The sequence below is a fragment of the Miniopterus natalensis genome, chromosome 11 (genome assembly GCF_054644295.1).
Source record: "Miniopterus natalensis isolate mMinNat1 chromosome 11, mMinNat1.hap1, whole genome shotgun sequence".
Taxonomy (NCBI): Eukaryota; Metazoa; Chordata; class Mammalia; order Chiroptera; family Miniopteridae; genus Miniopterus; species Miniopterus natalensis.
The window spans coordinates 58,948,435-58,967,090 of record NC_142091.1 but is presented as its reverse complement, the minus strand read 5'-3'; the positions used below and the strand labels follow the sequence as shown (position 1 = coordinate 58,967,090).

Here is an 18,656-nt window from a genome sequence, read left to right as displayed (position 1 = left end):
AGTTTGTATCATTCCTTTGCATATAATGAAACCTGGAACAACATGCACTAGATTTATGTAAGAAATATCTGTTGGTTTTCCAAAGGTGGTTAACAGATGACGTTTATGTGCAACGAAGGGTAAGATATAAATTCAAGGAAGAAAAAAGTTGATAGCTAAAAGGTAGAGTGTGTCTTCGATATAATCCAATTTGTTTGATGTCAAAATGTAAGTATTTGTCTTCCCTAGAAATCCTCAGAATGATTTCTATAATAAAGTTAATTTCATTTATATTTGACAAGAATACTCTATAGATGTTTTATATACATTTTCATGCAATCATACGTTTCTTTTTTGGCCAGAAAAAGTTTATTGTTCTTAGATATAGTTGTATTACTGTTCACAGTCCAATCATTTTGTGCATCTAGAATTCATTCCTAATCAATTAAAAGTGCTTGCAAGAGTTTTAAAACTTCAGTGTTTTGAAGTTGTTCACAATGACATATCAGAATTAACCAGTGTTGATTGTAAAACCATGCCAAAGCCTTTGTATTTCCTTTATTACACTATTTTCTTTTTAACCCTATAGTGTGGTGTTACAAGTTCTGTTCCCACGTTGGAGTAACATTCAAAACCGATGGTTACTTTCATACTTACTGTATTTTAAATCCCGATGATCGTTAAAGAAATAATTCTTACAGACATCATGAATCGGAAATGTGTTGGAAAACAATTTCACTTGAAGCTGCATGTAGGTCTGTGCCCACTTATACCCACAACATACATACCGAATGGTCACATTTTCCCGCTAGCCATTTAATTCAAAAGCTCAAAGTCTAGAAATAATTTTAAAAATGCAACAAGCTACGAACCGGGGATCGTCTGTTGAATTAGGGCTGGCATTTTCAATCTGGGCAGATTTCCATTGTCAGCCTATTTCAACAGCGATTTCACTGAAGTATATTCAAAAGTAGATTTCTTAGACAAGACTCTGAAAGCTGTTGCCTTTCTCAAACGGGCCCTCTCCCTGCTCTGCCCCCCCCCCGCACAGAGGCATCATTTCCCATTGAACCGCTACAGCTGTCCCCGTTTGAATCTCGCTTTCTGTGCGGTTGGGGATGGTTGGAGGGTGGAGGGGGGATGCTGCATGTCAGGAAATAATGAGCCAGACGCAGCCACAGACGACAACAAAGCAGACTGCGGCTGGCCGCTGGGAGCTAAAGGCCTTCGGTCATTGGCAGCGTAAGCCAAACATTCCCAAATCTATGAAGCAGGGCCCATTGTCGGTCAGTTGTTATTTGCAACGAAGCACAGATCTGATCATGTTTAAAGTGGCGGCACGCAGGGCAGGAGTGCTTGAGCCCGAGCGAAGGCTGGAGAGAAAGAAGCCTTTGTTGGGGGAAAAACCTGCCTGCGATTTTTATTTCCGTCTGTTCTGTGCAACATATAAGTCAATATAGATAAGTTTTCTTCTGCAAACTTCCGCCAGAGCCTGGGGGTTCCGCAGTCTCGAGGAGATGCTTGCACGGGCGGAAACCTTGGGACAAAGACACACTTCCGCCCAGTCACACTCTGCTCTTTTTGTGTGTGTGTGTGTGTTTTTTTTAACCCCCAAAGACACACGATCAGAAATATAGAAATTAATTGGAGGCTTTAAAAAAAATAATCTTCTAGCTCCACATCTACTCTTTTTTCGTTAAGGAATTACGTGTAAACAGACCGTTGGGAGGCGTCTCTCTGTTAATGCTTTTCTTCCACCGCAGTTGCCGCACATTTAGACGCCGTCCCGGGGTGGCTGAAGCCTTCACACGTGTGCCCACGTTGGATTCCGTGTGGCCTGAACCGCATGCTTGCACACCTCCGCAGCGGCCCGCGCGGGTCTGTCTGCCCCTGGCATCCCGCAGCCTCCGTTCCCCGAGGGACGTGCGGGGGGCTGTCAGAGGGGCTCTGTGTGGCGCGTGCTGCAGCTGCGGGCCGGCTTCCCCCCCGCGCGAAGGGGCCGGCTTCCCACCGGCTACCGTCCGGGCCGCGGTCAGGCGGCCAGCTCTGGCCCAGGGCTGGGTTGTGTAGAGAGTGGACTCTGGGGAGCTGGGGGTGGCCCTCTGGGCGCAGGGGCCGGGAGGGGCGAAGGGAGTGCTGTGGGAGCCGGGGCCCTGTGCACCGGGGAACATATGGGTGTCTCTGAGGGTCAAGGTTTCCAGGGCACAGCGGCCCGGCCTGGCCGAGTGGGAAGAAGTGGCTGCCCTGCCTTCTGCCCTCACCCTGGGGAGACAAGCTGGCCTTTGACTCCCTGCTGGAACCGTCTATTCCTGTTGCTTATTTACCCATAGGCGTGTTCATGTGTTTATCTGTGGGAGCTCCGCCGGGACGCTTGGGCGCCACGTCCCAGGGCGGTGGCCGCTATCTGGGATGTCCTCAGTAGCATCACAAGACTGACAGCCTGTGACTTTTCTCCAAACTTATCCAACTTAGGGAGACCAGATAAACAGAATTAGAGGTAATGTTTGAGTAAGAAACATTTGAGAAAAAAATACTTTTAACTACAAGGAACTTCCAGAATATGTTCCCTCCAAAGCTGTGCCTCCTAACTCTTAAGTGGTCACCTCCCAGCTCTTGGTGTGGCTCACATACTCGTCTCTTACTTTAAAAAATTTTATCACAGTTTCCTAAGATACAGTATTATGTTAAGATTCAGCTATTTTTTGGCGAAGTTTTGTCATCTCAGGGTAGTGTCTATATTCCTCTGCTTATTTTTACTCTGGGCCTTAATGTTAACAAGATTATAAAAGGAAGACGTTTCTTCTTTGTATGTCTGGCTCACCAAGACCAAACATAAACTCTCCCTTTTCTTGTTTCTCAAGAATAAAGCTCACCTGTTTTATTTTGTCTCACTTCCGAAAGACCACACTGCTCAGTTTTCAAGTTCAGAGTGTAAGTACTTAGGGTTAGTATTGCTTAAATTTGATGGTGTTGATGGTGACTATCTTTGGAAAGTATTAACTTGATGTTTTAGAAATGACATTCATAATGCACTTACACAAATGATAGGGGTCATCTCCCCCACTTTCCTTTTGTGTGCGGATGCCTGTGTCTGATTCTTTAAAATGAAAAGGCCCGGCCGGCGTGGCTCAGCGGTTGAGCATCAATCTAGGATCCAGGTCTCAGTTCGATTCCCAGTCGGGGCAAATGCTCGGGTTGCGGGCTCGATCCCCAGTCGGGGGCGTGCAGGAGGCAGCCGATCAATGACTCTCATCATTGATGTTTCTATCTCTCTCCCTTCCTCTCTCTGAAATCAATAAAGATATATATTAAAAAAGAAAAAAAGACAGGCAGGGAATTGATTGGCGAGTGTTGCTCCCTTTTGAAGTAGTTTCATTTTGTATAGTGCTAGTCATCGCAGATCCTGGAGGTGCAGATAAAAAATAAATGGAGGAGAGAGAAAGAGAAAAGTGGAAATTGGTGGCCACTAAAAAGTAATTCCTAAGGCCTAAGAATCCCAGTACCTGAGCAGACTGCAGCAGTCAAAATATTTACCTCATTAAAAAAGGGCAAATCTAGCGTAAGAAATGAATGCCATTGAGGGTTTTGAAGTTTTAGAAACATTTAAAAGATTGGAGGACATTTCAAATACTATGTTTGCCATTGTTATTTAAGTATTTAGATCTTTGCAATAAGTTGGTAATTGAAAATCTGCTTATAGAGTGTTTATTTCATAATGTATCAAAATCGTCCACATACCTACTATAACATTATTGAAGACCAACATTTTTATGTAGTAGGTTATTAACATATGGATAATTGATAATGTTTGCAGAAGGAAGGAAAACACATTTTTAGAGTGGTTTTTATCAGAGAAAAACAAAACTATACATCCCTCTTCCGTAGCTAATTTTTACTGCCTAGTGAATCAGAACAATAAAAACACTTGCATCTAATTTCTGGAAGGCCCAGGTACTATTAGTGTTCAAAATGCACTTTTACTAAGTTTGAAAAGTTTCTTTTATATTTAAAATAAGTTGGGATCAAATATGCACACTCAATTTTTATAGCGTTTATCTATTGGCAAAGCATACATTAACTAGTAATTGGCTGTTAGTTTTATAGACATGGTAGCCAGGGTAGTCAATCAATGACCTATTAAGTATTTTCGACAAGCAATTTACATATCTGATGACCTCGCATTTTCTTTTCAGAGTCAAATGCTATGTAATTGTTCTGTTGTATGTTTGTATAAAATGAGTCACAACACGGTAAGAAAAAGGTTAGAGTTATTAAAATAATAACCTGACTAAAATAGTCATTTGAATTTATTCAGATTGTTCATAATGCTTTCAAAGGATATAGCAAAGCTTTTGTGGAGTAACTGCACATTATTTATTATCTATGGACTAAATTGATTTTTTGAAGTTGCTTTAAATTTTAAAAGCACCTTTGCTTAATATAAAAAAGCCCTCTAATTTTAACTGACAGATCAATTCTGAAACTTTATTTTGAAATGAAAATGGGAAAGAATTTGTGTCTCTTGAATTAAAAGAAGTGAAAAAAAAAATAAACCAGACAGTCTAAAAAAAAAGGGAAGAAATCTGATTTTTAGTACTAATGAAATAGTGGGTGACAAAATAGTTGTCTTTTTGATTTTGATCACAAAAAATAAACTGGTCGTGACAGGATATGATGGAGAGATTTGACATCCTGGCGAATCACTGTCATTGATTCAATTATTCTAATTCTGAATAAAAGCTGTATACAGTGTGTGTTTATGCTACAGTGGGTTTTTTTTTTTTAAATGACTGACATTCATCATATTGGTTAGACAGTTTAAAAACCTAGTCTTTGTTTTCTACAATGTTGTCAAGAACAAATAAAGTATAATCTGTGGTATTATTAAAAGCAAACTACTTAAAATGCTAGTTATAACTGCTTCAAAATATTCTAACATTGGAAAATGTATTTCGGAGACTCAGGTTGTAACACGTTAAATAGCTTTTTAAAAATTGAAACTTTTTACTTAAATATGCAAATTACTTAAACAATTTTTTTGGTCCACTATTTGTCAAAAGCTGTGAGAATATGGAACTATGATTGAAAATCCTAGCGTTTTATATGAAAATGGGTTCAGTATGCTATAAACCCCCAAAGACATGTTTATATGGTTATAAATGTAAATGCCCAACCACTGTTCATAACCAGCCAAGGGTTTACTGCTGCGAGCTGAGTTAGCCTCAGTTTTCTGCTTTGTCTCAGGCCTACGCTCTGTAAAAATCTCTCAGCAAGCTTCAATACATGTTTTTCCCAGTTTTCTAGCATCAGTGTAGCTGTCAGTTTGAATTTCAATCCTGAATTATGTGTGTTGACATAATTTCATAGTGCTGACTTCAATTGTTTAGGGTTACTAACCAGAAGACCGTCAGCGTCTTTTCCTGTGCCTTCTAGCACTTAGGTTCTTCATATTCATTAACTACTGTAGCAGACTAATTACCTTTAATGGGGTCTTAATCCCAAAATATTATTTTGTCTTCATCAATTTAATAACAGGATGCATAAATGCAAATTCATTTTATTATTGGTCTTCATATATTTATTAGCAAACACATTTTTCAATGTTTTAAAAACCTTAGCGTTTTCGATGGCAAGTGACTTTTTCAGAAATAAAGAGAAAACATGTTTTTTGCCCACAATTTTGGATTTTATAATGCTTTACATGCTACCCTCTGTGACGGGCGCTTTACGGTGAGCTAAGTGCCTTAATAACATACACATCAGTGACCACTGTGAGGCATCTTTAAGTTTTGACACTTTATTGGCTTTTATTTAAAAATAAAATGATCTATTTTCCTTAGATGTAGCAGAAAACACCTTTTAAAATGAAAGTATCTCCGCTGTACTATTTCTGTACAAAAATTTGGCCAAAAAAGCGAATGGTGGCCTCCTTTTGCAGTCCTGTGTTTTTCAAGAATCGGAGGGTCAGATCGTTAAGGAAAATATTTACATAAGCTCTTAGCACTCATAATTAGAGTGTCACACGGTCTGCGGCAGCGGCGAGGAGGCTTCTAGAAGTCCAGGTGCCTCTTGCCTCGGGCCATGGCGGGGCAGCCCGCGCCCAGCAGCCCGGCCGAGTCTGCCAGGTCCGGTTTGCTCGAGCGGCTCACTGTGTCTGACAAGTCTGGAGGCAAATGCAGTCGCTAAGGCAGAAGATTTCAGGAGAAGGAGAGAAAGAAGAAAAAAAAATTAATTGTGCTTTGGCGAGCACACTTCAGGATACAATATTATGCTCTGTTGATCAGCAGTTAGTCTTGCATGTAAAATTCCTGCTAAAACAGTTCTTCAGACTGAAGCCCAGTGGAATCGTCCAACTCCTCCTAGATTCACAAATTACAGCCATCACATAACCTGGACCAGGACTCTCAGTGGAACATTTCCAGCGTCCAAACCTAAATGTATGAAGGTTTTCTTATTTAGGCAGAAATAAAAACATGGAAATGCATAAATAAAGGCACAATTGGAAAAAATCACGTGATAATGGCAGGGTTGTTTTTGGGCTTTGTTTTGTTTTTGCCAGGGCTCCAAAAGGCAATTTTTCAATTGAATACAGCTTTTCAGCAATTATAGACTCCCATGAATGCCTGTTTCCCTTGGTCTAGTAAGTTGACCTGAAGATGATTCTACTTCAAGGCTGTACCTTCTCTAGGAACTTACAGTTTCCATGTAAGTATTGACATAATGACCCATCAAAGGGTCAATATTTTTCATATGCTCAGCTGAGTCAGCTGTAACATCTGTCACAGGTCTTGGAAGGCCTGTTTCCGTGCATAACGTTGGGTCATGCTTTCAAAAGGATAGTGCAGCTTTGCCCATCTCCCCGTGCTAACTGTTCTTCTGCAGATACAGGGTGACTCAAGCAGACACAGGCTGATTTAAGCAGTAACTGACCATAATTACACAACAGATACTGTAATTAGGGAGACACATTCATATTTCAAAAGGACGTTTTAGGTTTTCAAAAGGATCCCTACCAAATTCCTTTAACTCTCAGTGCTCCTAGCCCACCTGATTTGTTTCATAAAAATCCAACCTCAAAGGAACTTATCTGCTGTGTGGGAGAGGCTAATGGTAAATAAGGCAGGATGGGGCCGTCCACTGACGACTAACCAAAGCCTTGTGGAGGTGAGCTGGCGGAGACCACCTCTCTGAGACACTTCATTTGGGAAACTCCGATATGAAAAAAAATTGAAGATGAAAAAGGCTAGAACCAATTTTTTTTTTTTTGGGTCAAAATATTGTGATCCACAAGCATATGTCCTGGCTCGTTTCTTTCCTGACAAAAGGCTTGTTTATGGTCATGTAAACACAAGCTGTGTGCACAGGATCAAAATATTTTAAAACATTAAGAATAATTTATGGAAATGTTCTTCCTTGATTTCAGTTTGCCTGTATGTACTTCTTTTTTAATGCATATATACCTAGGATGAAAGATACTGTTATACAGATATATGATCAACAAAGATGTCAGAAAGGTCAAGAAAAGCTGTAAAATTCAGATGGAAACAGTCATATAGTGGTATTCATCTGTATCCTTAGCACCCAGCCTGTAGCATTTATTAAGTAATTAAATTATTTCTTGACTGACGAAAAAGCTCTAATAAAGACATATTTGTTCCTCTGTTTTAAATAATTCTTTCATTTCTCCATACCCTAGTTTGTTCCACAAAGGATTTTAGGCAGAAGTGAAAGCACGAAAGGCTCAGGAATCTAAGACTCCAAAGTCTGGGGCTCTGACTGTCTTTGTAGTGTTAACTCTGTCACCGTTCATGTGAGGAAGCAGAAGGGAAACAGACATTTAATTATATGTCTGAGTTTTAATGTTTCTTTAAGATCTTATAGTCACTGCTAAATCAGCAAAGGAAAAATGACTAGGATACATGCACGATCTGAAGGTTAATTGAAACTCATAAAGCTATTGTAACAGGTCATGAAGCAAATACATCTACTAGTCCAAATTCTCTTATTTATCCCAAATACTGAAATATAGACGTAGAACACAAAAAGAATCCCAGCAAAACCGAAACGTGCGTGCATGTGCGCGCAGACTTTTGGCTGGGGCCTCACGAACATGATGCCGGAGGGTGACCAGGCTGTTTAGGAAATCAACGGGAGCCACCAGAGATTTAGAATCGAGTCGGGGCAGGGCATGCTGGAAGGATGTGTGAACAGAGCACCTTCCACACTCGGCCTTTCTTTACCATCCAGTAACACGAGCAAGGCAAGCAGGTGGGTAACCCTCCTGGAGAACTCCCGGGATGCCCACGGAAAGGCAGAGACGGCGGTATCGGGCGGGGGAGGGGAGCAGGACCAGGCTCCTGGAGACGACTAGACGTTAAACAGTGATCTACCTTTAAGATGCATTCGGTTGAAGGGTTATACAGCTCTGATCATCTAAATGAGGAAACTAGTGTAGTTTATTCAGAACCAGCATAATATACTTTATTTTAGGAGCTTACTATTTGCTAAGAAACTCCTCTGCCTGGCTTCTCTAGGTGACGAGTGTGAGCCGTTTGGCTGGAAGCCCTTCACAGCAAAGGCAGCTAAATGTGACATGCGACACGCTTGGAAATCGTTCAGACTGCATCGCTTTGAAGGCAAACACCCATTTGTGTGTAACTTCTAAGCACAAAAATTTGGGGGGATGTGATGAAATGTTTCTAACCACATGCCACATCGCAAAGGCCAGTTGCACACTCCTGTCCTTTGAAAAAGCCCAAGGGTGGCTCTTGGAAATCTGTGTGTTTTGCCGGCTTTTGTGGCTCAGGACTTGAACGAGCTCACCCTGCAGCCCGAATTCTCGAGCCGTGGGTTAGTTTCCTTCTTCCCGAGCCCCCGCAGAAGCAGGGCGATGCGGCTCGGGCCCGCCAGGCGTGCGGGGCCTTCTCCCCGAGGCTTCGGGGCGCACACCTGACGTGTGAACCTTCCGATGCTGTGCACCCAGGTCGGTCTCCTGAAAAAACGTGCTGTAGGACAGAAACTCTGCCCAGCACGGTGGCCCCCTTTAACTCATGCGAGGGTGGATGAACTTCTTTCTTTTTAATTTTTAGTAATTGATTTTTAGAGAGAGGAAGGTGGGGAGAGAGAGAGAGAGAGAGAGAGAAAGAAACATCAATGTGAGAGAAACATCGATCAGCCGCCTCCTGCACGTGCCCCGACCCGGCCGGGGATCAAACAAGCGCCCCGGGTGTACGCCCTGCCGGGGAGTGGAACCCGCCACCTCCTGGTTCACAGGACAACGCTCCAACCAGCTGAGCCACACAGGCTGGGCGGAACATGAGCTTTTAGACCTTGGGGTTTCAGTGCGTAACGGTTTAAATACAAGCCAGACTATATATAAAAAAATGCCATTTCCAACCTTGTACACCAAGGTATTCACCTTTCTCATCTCTTACATATTCAGTGGAAACTTTTCCACCATATTTTCTTCCCCAGATTCTGGAAGGAAGGGATGGTGCCGCTGGTGCAGGAGATGCACACCTGGCTGGCGGCCTGTTTTCCCGTCAATGCCTCGTCTAAAACGATGACTTCTATGTAGGCGACGAGATTTGGGGAAGGTGTAATGGCTCCCAATTTCCTGCAGAGGCCTGGATGATCTTCAGCGACCCCTCTGGACTAATGGGTCCCTTTTCTCTAGTGATACAAAGTGGGAGACAGAGAGGTCGGCAAAATACTCTGGCAGATTAGGGGGGCTCCTGCCAAAAGGCACCCTTAGGCCCATCGGAAGCCCTGGCTCATAATAAAGGAGCAACAGGAGGTACCAAGACCAGCCAGACACGGAGATGCTTCCCGCTCTGCATGCCTCTCTCTCTTTGTTGGGCTAAGACGCTGTCTATAGTTTGTTCCCTCTTGAGTCAGCACCTAAGCAGACCCTACAGACACACAGGATTGGGTTTCCTGGCTCCCCAGTTCCCTCCCGAATTCCTTTTCCCCCAGCCTGTCAGGCCTGTGCTCAGCACTCACAGCTCCCAGGCGGAAGGGGCAAGATAACAAATCTAGATTACACCCGGATTTGAGACAAATTGCAGGTAAATACCCATTAAAATAAGTTTAATCAATTTATATATTTTTGTATTTGGCCAAGACCACATCAGGCACTGTTTGTTTTTTGAAGACAATTGATCTAGTACATTTTAACCCTTAGCAGATGGATAAAGATTTGTTTTAATCCTTCCAAAACTCCTGACATTCCCTGAAGAGTCCGCCCTTTGTGTATTATTCACAATCACAGAAATAGGTGTTAATATTTCCAAATTCTTCCTAACAGCTTTTTCTTACACAGACAATTTAAACTAAAACTTGTGAACATCTTAGAATGTACAGGTTCTACACTAGCCCCTTCACAGAGGGCCCGCGACAGTTTGCTCCCTCTGTCACTCGCTCGCAGTGTGACCTCAGATAAGCTGCCTCGGTGTCCTCCTCTGTCACAGGCGAATAACTCTCCCCTCACAAGACTGTTTCCAGGATCACATGAGATGCATAAATGTTCTATGAACTACCAACTACTACACTAATCTATTTATACCTTTTGGAGCTCCAAAAAAAGGATTTGAGGTGACTCGTAAAAATACCTATGTTACAAAGGATAAAAATTAGTGAGTTTATTAGGGCAAGAAGTGAATCTACAAATATAATAAACCAACATAAGTATAAGTAACAGCAACAGAATATCAGCTGGAGCCAGCAGGGCTCAGCCACTAAGCCGAGCCTGAGCATTAAGTACGCATTGCCCTCTACTGTGACTCTGTAAAGAAATATAAAAGGAAACTGCAACCACAGTCTTTGCTTCTGGAAAGATTTAAGAAGTCTAAACAATTTCCCTTGTACTTAGTGAGGCAGCAGTGAAATGGAGCAATCAAGATGCCCGGCTCTCTGAATGGCAGGGAATGAATCAGAGAACATGCTAAGTAGCTGTCATACAGAGACACTCCCACCTCCTCCAAAAAACAGCTTAAAAAAAGTAGAAGTTTATTTCTCTCCCAATTTAGAGTCCAGGGGTCAGGCAATTCTGGGCTGGACGGACAGGACTGGTCTGCCTTCCTCGACAAGGGGCTTCCACTTCTGGCTCCAGGCCTGATGCTTTTGTTCTCTCAGCCGGTGGGAAGAAGGGACCAAGAAGGCGAGACCTGGGACTGGACACATCACTTCCACTCATGTCCAGAACTTAGACATGGCTACATCTAGCTGCAAGGGAGGCTGGGAAGTGCTTTAAAATACGTAAAAATGTTCAACAAATCCATTACTATGGAAGGAGCACATGGATATTGGAAGACAACTTCTCAACAGTTTCGAGAAGGAACACAGCAAAAGAATCACTTCCAGAAGTATTCGGTACTCAGGTGTGTCACCGCTCGCTGCCTGGGGCTCCCTTCTTAGTTTCTGACAAGGAAATGCACACCCGATGCCTCCATAGCCCAAAGGGCAGGGGCTGAAGTAGTGTTCAGAGTCTCTCTTGCTCTATACATAAAAAAAGAGATTTCGCTTTCCTTTGTGGAAAGACTGATTTCCTCCCACTGGCACAGGAAGGAGAGAGGGGATGAGGCAGTTATTTCTTCATGAGGTTTTAGAGTGTTGTTTCAACTTATAAATAAAAAAATCAATGTTACATGCTATTATGTAATTATTATATGTTTAATGGTTACATTTATAATATTCCATAATCACCACATTATTACAATGTAATATTATGCTGCAATTATTCTACATCTGGTTAACATGTTGCAACGTGGAGGATGCATCTGCCTAGTTTTGGTGAATTTTGTGTTACTCTCATACACCAATAGGCCAGGGGAAACCATGCCAGAGCAGGTTTTGCTCTTTTTTGGATTGGTGGATGTACATTTGGTAGTGGCCGAATATTTCTGGAAAAAACCCTGCCAGACACAGTCAGGTTTTAGGTTTTAGTTTTAGTTTGTTTAAGATCCCATTCATTCTCAGGGTTTAAGATTAACATTGTTTTTACTGAGTGTCATAATCACACTGTATCCTTCGACATGAGAGAAATTCATTTGGCCCTTCCTGATTGATCTGGAAATTAGAATTTCAGCGCCGAACGCTGAGCATCGGCTGCCCGTGGAAGCATGCTCCGGTGTGCAATTATTTTGACCGTCGATGATAACTGACAGCATTGTCTTGCCTCCAAACTCACCTCTCTGAAAGCATATTGTGAGGAACTCTCTTGTCTAAACAAAAGCGTGATTTGTGAAAAGGCACGTGTCTGTGGCGGAGATTGCTAGCGTGCTCCCAGTGTCTAGTCTCTGCCTTTGCACCGAGGAAAAGAGCCTCTGCTTATTCGTGGGGCAAGTGGCCTCCCAGAATACAGGCCACACTTCCCCGCTTCCCTGGCCAACAGGTGAGGCTGGGAGACCAAGCTCTGGTCACTTCACCTTGAGCACAGTGCCATGGTTAAGTTTAGGGTCAGATCTTTAAGGAGGGGGAGGTGCCACTGAATCCTCCTTTCCCTTAGTATCGCTACTGACCTTGGCAAGAGGGCCCCTGCCCTGGGCCCCCTCCTCAGGGGGTGAGGAATTACAGGGCCAAGGGGTTGAGCCCATCTAGAGCCTGAGCCCTTCTTTACAGGACAGGCTCTGGGTATTCAAACCTCAGACCTCGCGTCCAAATGTGTATAAAGCCTGCACAGGTCTCCTCCCCGGGTTCGTCGCCCCGGGGTGGGCTGCACCGTCTGTGTGCACACCTTGGACCCCTGGAGTGGCCATGGGACGCGGCCGTGTGGCGTGTGGGGGGCTGGATGTGCAGCCAGCCGGCTGAGCACGGGCGCTGGGCTCAGTGTGGGGAGATGGCGGGGGGGGGGGGGAGAAGGGGGTGCGCTGCAGGCCAGTCCTCCCTGTGTCTCCGCATTCTGGGCTGGGGCCCTGATCCTGAATTTAAACTTGGCTTTCCGGGAAGGTTGATTTGTGATGGAAGGAAGATAAAGCATATTTAATGGCTTGTTGGCTTGACAACTTTAAAATATGTAGGCATATAAAAACTACGGTCCTTTACCTGCAGTCTCACTCTGGGCTCCACAACCGTTAGGGACGAGCCTAATTTCTACCTTTCCACTGTGGAAACGTGGGCTTGCGGCAGGTGCTGGGCCAGCCATCCGGGGCCACGTGATGGAAGCCACGGGCTGAGGACACAGCACAGTGACACAACTTATGTAGGGTCCCCTGACACCATCTGGCCACCAGAAAGAGCCCTGTGTCACCAACCTGGGCTTTTCTGTGAGAGATACATGAGCTTCTATATTATTTACGCCACCGTATTTTTGGCTCTTTGTAATAACAGCCTGGCCTATATTCTCTGGCGCATGGAGAGCTCGAGTTCTGCGATCTCAGGGTGCGCGGGCTTAGTGGTCGGGAGGTGGCAGTGAGGTCGGACACTGCAGGCTGGAAAGCTGGTGGCCCTTGCTATGCCTATGAGACCCTGGAGGGCAAACCTTACCTCCCAATCAGTGCTCTAGGCAAAACATTAGAGAAATTCAGAATATTGGTGTGATAGCTGCTTCTTGCCACTTTCAGCAAAGTTATTTATAAAACAAACAAACAAACAAACAAGTTAGGTTAGAGCTATAGAATTTGGAAGAAGGGGCAGAAGAGACCACGGCCCTGGTATACAGTCCTGCCTGCAGTCCGCCGTTGACACTGGTGACAGGCTTGGTGATCGGGGGCTTCACAGGGCTGAGCACCCAGCTGCCTCTGCCCCCGCACAAGGCAGCAGGCCCCACTCGCGGGACGCAGGCGTAGGTCTGTGCCCTAAGCCTTGGTGAACACCCTTGCAGAGAGGCTGGCCAGAAAATGGGAGCCAGGTCTGAGGCAAAAGTCAGGTTAAGGGTGTTGCCTTCCCTTTCAAATTGATTACTTTAGACGGCCTCAGCTAGTTACTAATACGATGAAAGAGAGGGCTATGGAGAGAACAGACAGACCAGGAAATAGGCTCAGGTCTTACAAGGTAAAGGTTGTGGTGGACAAGTGTCCATTCCAAGCTCTGTGTGGTGTGCCTGCTGCAGGTCAGAGGCTAGAAAGGTGTGGACTAGGCCTATCTAATGAGATGCATTTGGACTAGGTTTAGAAGGTGGAACAGAAAAGCAGGAGCTACCTTCCTGCTGCTTTGACGCCTGCAAACACTGTTGCAGGAATATAGGTATATACATATTATCCCTGGAAGCGGAGGGGAGACCAGTTTCAGTGTCCAGTTACTTCCTTCACAGCAGTCAAGGAGCAATGCGGCGGTGGTAGCAGAAACTCAGTAACCCCAAAATTGCAGCCAGAGGCGTGCCCTTTCAGTTAACAGCTCCTGTGGTGGCCTCCCAATCCTTCACCTTCCTGACCGTGGCAGAGGGGCAGCTTCCCTGGAGGCCAGTTTGGTGGCAATATCCTCCGGCCCCTCCAATTTTCCAGGATAAACTTTCCTTCAGCATAAAATAATTAGACGGGATCTGTTTCCTGCAGCTGAACCCTGGGACTACATCTAGATAATTTTTGGGCTGAGATTACTTGATGCGTAACTAAAGGGAAACAAATAGACTGGGAACCTCCTAAAGTCCTCAGGGAATTGTACAGGCAAAGAAACCACAAGCCTGGTCAGAAGTCTATGATAATTCAATCCCTAAAGTAACCTGAGGCCCCAAACCTGATCTATGGATAAGTGGGCTGTGACAACTGTGCAGCCCCCAAATACCGACTCTCCAACGGCGACTTCATGTAGCTATGGATGATCTCAGGTGAGGAATAATTTCCTAAAGGGCAGAGAGCATAACAGACAAGGGAGATCCTTCCAGAGGGCCGAACTGGGGCTACAAACAGGGCTACAGTCCTGCACTGCAGGCCAAGGTAATAAAATGCAAATGCCTTACGGCAGAAATAAGCTCGGCATGTTTGAAGAACAGAAAAAAAAGTTGGCTTTTCTGGAGTAGTCAACAAGCAGGGGAGTGGCTCTGAGAAGCTGGGCTTGGCAGGCAGGTACCAGACCACGCAGGGCTCGCAAGCGGTGGTGAGTGAGCAAAGGGCAGCGAGGGGGTGATGTCAACTTATTTCTGTGACTAGCAGGGCTATGTCATCCACCCCCTTATAAAACCAGCCATGGACATTGTCAGTAAGAGAAAACAACAATTGTTGCAAACTTACATACTCTTTCAAGACAGAATTTTCCAAGGGTGGTGGACCTGGCTGTTCCAGATCCTCTCTTCTGCCGCAGAAGAGACCTCGCCGCCGAGCGGCCCGCAGCGCCCCTCCCCGCCGCCCCTGCGGGAGCGGGGCCCTCCAGGTCATGCCCGCCCAACGCGAGGATTCCAGGCGGAGGGCTGGGCCCTACGTGAACCGATCAAGAGGAGAAACTTTGGCAGCCCTGTTTGTGCGGGCGGTTTGCTGAGCTTAATCCTCTTAAAACGTGAGTCAGAATCTTTTGGGCTACACAGTAATGAGAACACCACCACGTCTCGGTCCCAGGGTTCCCGAACTTTTAGACATTTAAGATGTGGGAGAGTCATGCTTTTTTTCTTATTTCATACACCAGCAGAGAACAAACTAGGTAATTCCCGGGGACTTCCTTACAACGGTTAGACTGTCTATACAAACTAGAGGCAGAATCTTTTGTCTTTTGTTTTTCTCATGTTTTATTTTCATTAATGTTCTAACATGAGCAGGACTGGAAAAAAAAATCACAACAACAGTTGGAATAGGTGATTAAAATTGGTACTGAAACTTGGACAGTAGAGACGCTGTGAAAGACCTTCCCCTGACCGTGATGAGCTCCTTCTCTGGGATAAAGGAACGGGGTGGGTAAGTCACACACGGCATGGCCACCCGTCCCTGTGATCCTGAGGGTGCCCCATCGCCGCGATGAGGCTCCTCATGTCTCCCCACCTGACCTCCCTCCATTCATCTTTCCTTAGCTGTGTAGTGGGGCTTCCCACCCTGGCAAACTTTTCGCTGGTCTGCAACTGCTGCTCACCCCAAGGCTTGTACGGCTCTGGAACACACAATGCAGGCAGGCAGGAGCATATAAGCTCCGGAGTGTGTAGAATTTGAATGAAGTTTCAGCAGGGCCAAGCCGAGAGGTGCTGGAGACCTAGGGTCTGCTGCTGCTACGGCAGGGAGTGGAAGAAGACTGGCCCTTTCTGTGGACAGACTGCCATTCTGATAGGCCTGCTTTGTCCAGGAAGCCCCCTTTCTACCCAAGACAAGTGAGAACACCTTGTAGGAGCCATATTTTGGGTACTATCTCTTAGGTGGCTTAAGAACAAGATGTTTTAGGAACATACAGTGTTTTTAGACCTGAATGTTGAGCTTGAAAAAATAAATTCAAACTGCTAATTACATGAGAATTCCTGGTTACCCCCTTTTGGCTTTTAAAGCATATGGAAACTACTTTGGAGGCCACAAAAGGTAACATACTCCTTGTTTTTGTCCACTAGAATTCAAGCTAAAGTTTTCTCCTTACTATAATCTGAAGCCATCTACTCAGTTAGTAAACTGTTAGCAGACAGATGTATGTGTAAAGTCAACGTCCATCCCTAAACCCTAGAGATTTTTAGAACCACAGAAGGTTCACTATTCAATTTAGGGCCAGGCAGAGGTCTGACCAACATACAGCTGATGGAATAGATGAATTCAAAGACGTAAAAGAGCAGAAATCAGGGAATTTTGAAATCAGATAATTGCTTAAGTTATATTAACATCAGTTCACCCTAAATTTTCAAAGTTGGTACCTTTTGATGAACATTCCTCTAAGAAACATGGCAATCACATATTTTTGTATGGAATATATATATGTGTGTGTGTATATATATGTGTGTGTGTATATATATATGTGTGTGTGTGTGTATATACGTGTGTGTGTGTGTGTGTGTATATATATATATATACATATACACATATATATATATGGAAACATGATTTCCTTTTGACTGTCCATGAATGAGTCCCGGGAGCATAAAGGCCGATGTGTTTGCTTGCATAATGCCCCGCAGTGTATGCAGAACGTCACTGCACAGAGCCCTGCGATGGGTGAGTGCTGGTGGAGATGGCCATGTAAACCATCCCGACAGCATTACATCTCCCAGCTCCTCTTTAGTTACTTTGAGACCCTGCATTTAAGGGTCTGCTAGTTCCTGGGTATGAAGAAAGAATTTTTAATGGGGCCAAATGTAGGTGTTTACAAGGGGGGATTGTTGTTTTTTCTTAGGAGCTGCCTTATGTTCAGTAGTTGTATTTACTTTGTCAGGCTAGCCAGAATTAGAGATCCCCATTGCTAGGCAGCCTAGAGCGTCTGCGAAGTATTTCTGGGCATTCAGAACTGAAGCATGCGCTGCCCAAAGGCAAGTTTCATTACAGGGTGTTATTTAGTCCCTGCTCGTCCCTCCCTACCCCCACAGCCCCAGACAGCAGGGCTCTGTAACAGGAAATCTTGGTTACTTTATGCCGAAACATATTTACATGACTGAAACACGACAATTAGCACATTTGTAAAGCTGGAGGGAGAGGCACACGTTAATGGTTTTTTGAAGCAAGCTGATTTCCTGGGGCTTTTAATCTTATTTTATTTTGTTCTGCATGCATGAACAAGTTCTTCTTTACTATAGGTATTTGACAATCTACCTGGTACGGATGTGAATGAAAAAAAAATTATACAAAAATTAACTTTATATTTTACCTTTGCCAAAGTGTTCCTAACTTCTTTCACCGGTTCAGTGTGTGCTGGGGGCTCTGTTATTATTTTTGAGGTTGTGTTAGCTTATATAAAGGCTGGTAGGTAGTATGCTTTGGGTTTGACAAAACGAAATGTGGCTTTCTCTTTACTGATTTGTATAAAAACTTTCCACAATGAACAAAAAGTATCAATTATAGCAGTAATTTTTCTTTACTCTTCATGGTCAGACAAAAGTACACTTTCTGAGGTGGTGTATATTTCACTTTCTCCAAACTTAAATGAACAACCAGGTGGTATTAAGCAGCATTATTTGATAAGTGTGATTGTATATGTGTGTATGCCTGTTTATACATATACATAAATAACATAGCAATGCTGTCATAAATATTTTAATATCTTTTAAGTCTATAGGTTAATTCTGAAATCTTGGCAAAATTTAGAAAGAAAAATAAAAAACCCCACCTTTCATATCAGAGCCCTCTGAAATGAAAGGAAAACTTCCATTTTTCCTTTGGATCTCTGAAAGCATGCTACCCCTGAAATCCCCCAGTGCAACTCTTTTAAAAGTTATGGCAAACTTACAAATTACCCTGGTTTCCAACAGTCACCCGGGACATCTATTCCCCCTCCACAGACCTCCCTCCTCAGCAGCCTCAAAAGGGAGCTTGTGCACAGGCTGGGCCCAGCCAGAGGCCTCTCCCCGCGTGCCTCAGGGCGGGGATGGCCCAGCGCAGGCTGAGGGGTTCAGGCTGGAGGTGACCACATAACCCCCAGTTACTCTGCTGAAGTGACTTCACAGATAAGAAGTGAGCAGAGAATCAGTTTAGTTTTTAAAACCTCTCCATGAATGGAAAACAAAGGAAATGAAGCTGATAAAGAAGGAAAAATACTGATGATCAGAAAAGACGAAACTATTTGTGAGTATATAGACAAATGACTATGCCTACGTTTAGGGATCTTTGTTCGTTTGTTTATTTGGCTTAATGAAA

The 18,656-nt window shown here is 44.1% G+C and overlaps 1 protein-coding gene across 1 annotated transcript in view; it reads right to left on the bottom strand.

Moving 5' to 3' along the window:
- Window positions 1-3,668: 3,668 nt before the first annotated feature.
- ELP4 (elongator acetyltransferase complex subunit 4) overlaps window positions 3,669-18,656 on the bottom strand; it is a 149,235-nt gene continuing 134,247 nt past the window's right edge. The window contains exon 10 of the mRNA XM_016206178.2: window positions 3,669-6,161. Coding sequence (XP_016061664.2) covers window positions 6,030-6,161 — 132 coding nt within the window. The 3' untranslated portion in view covers window positions 3,669-6,029. The remainder of the gene's footprint in view (window positions 6,162-18,656) is intronic.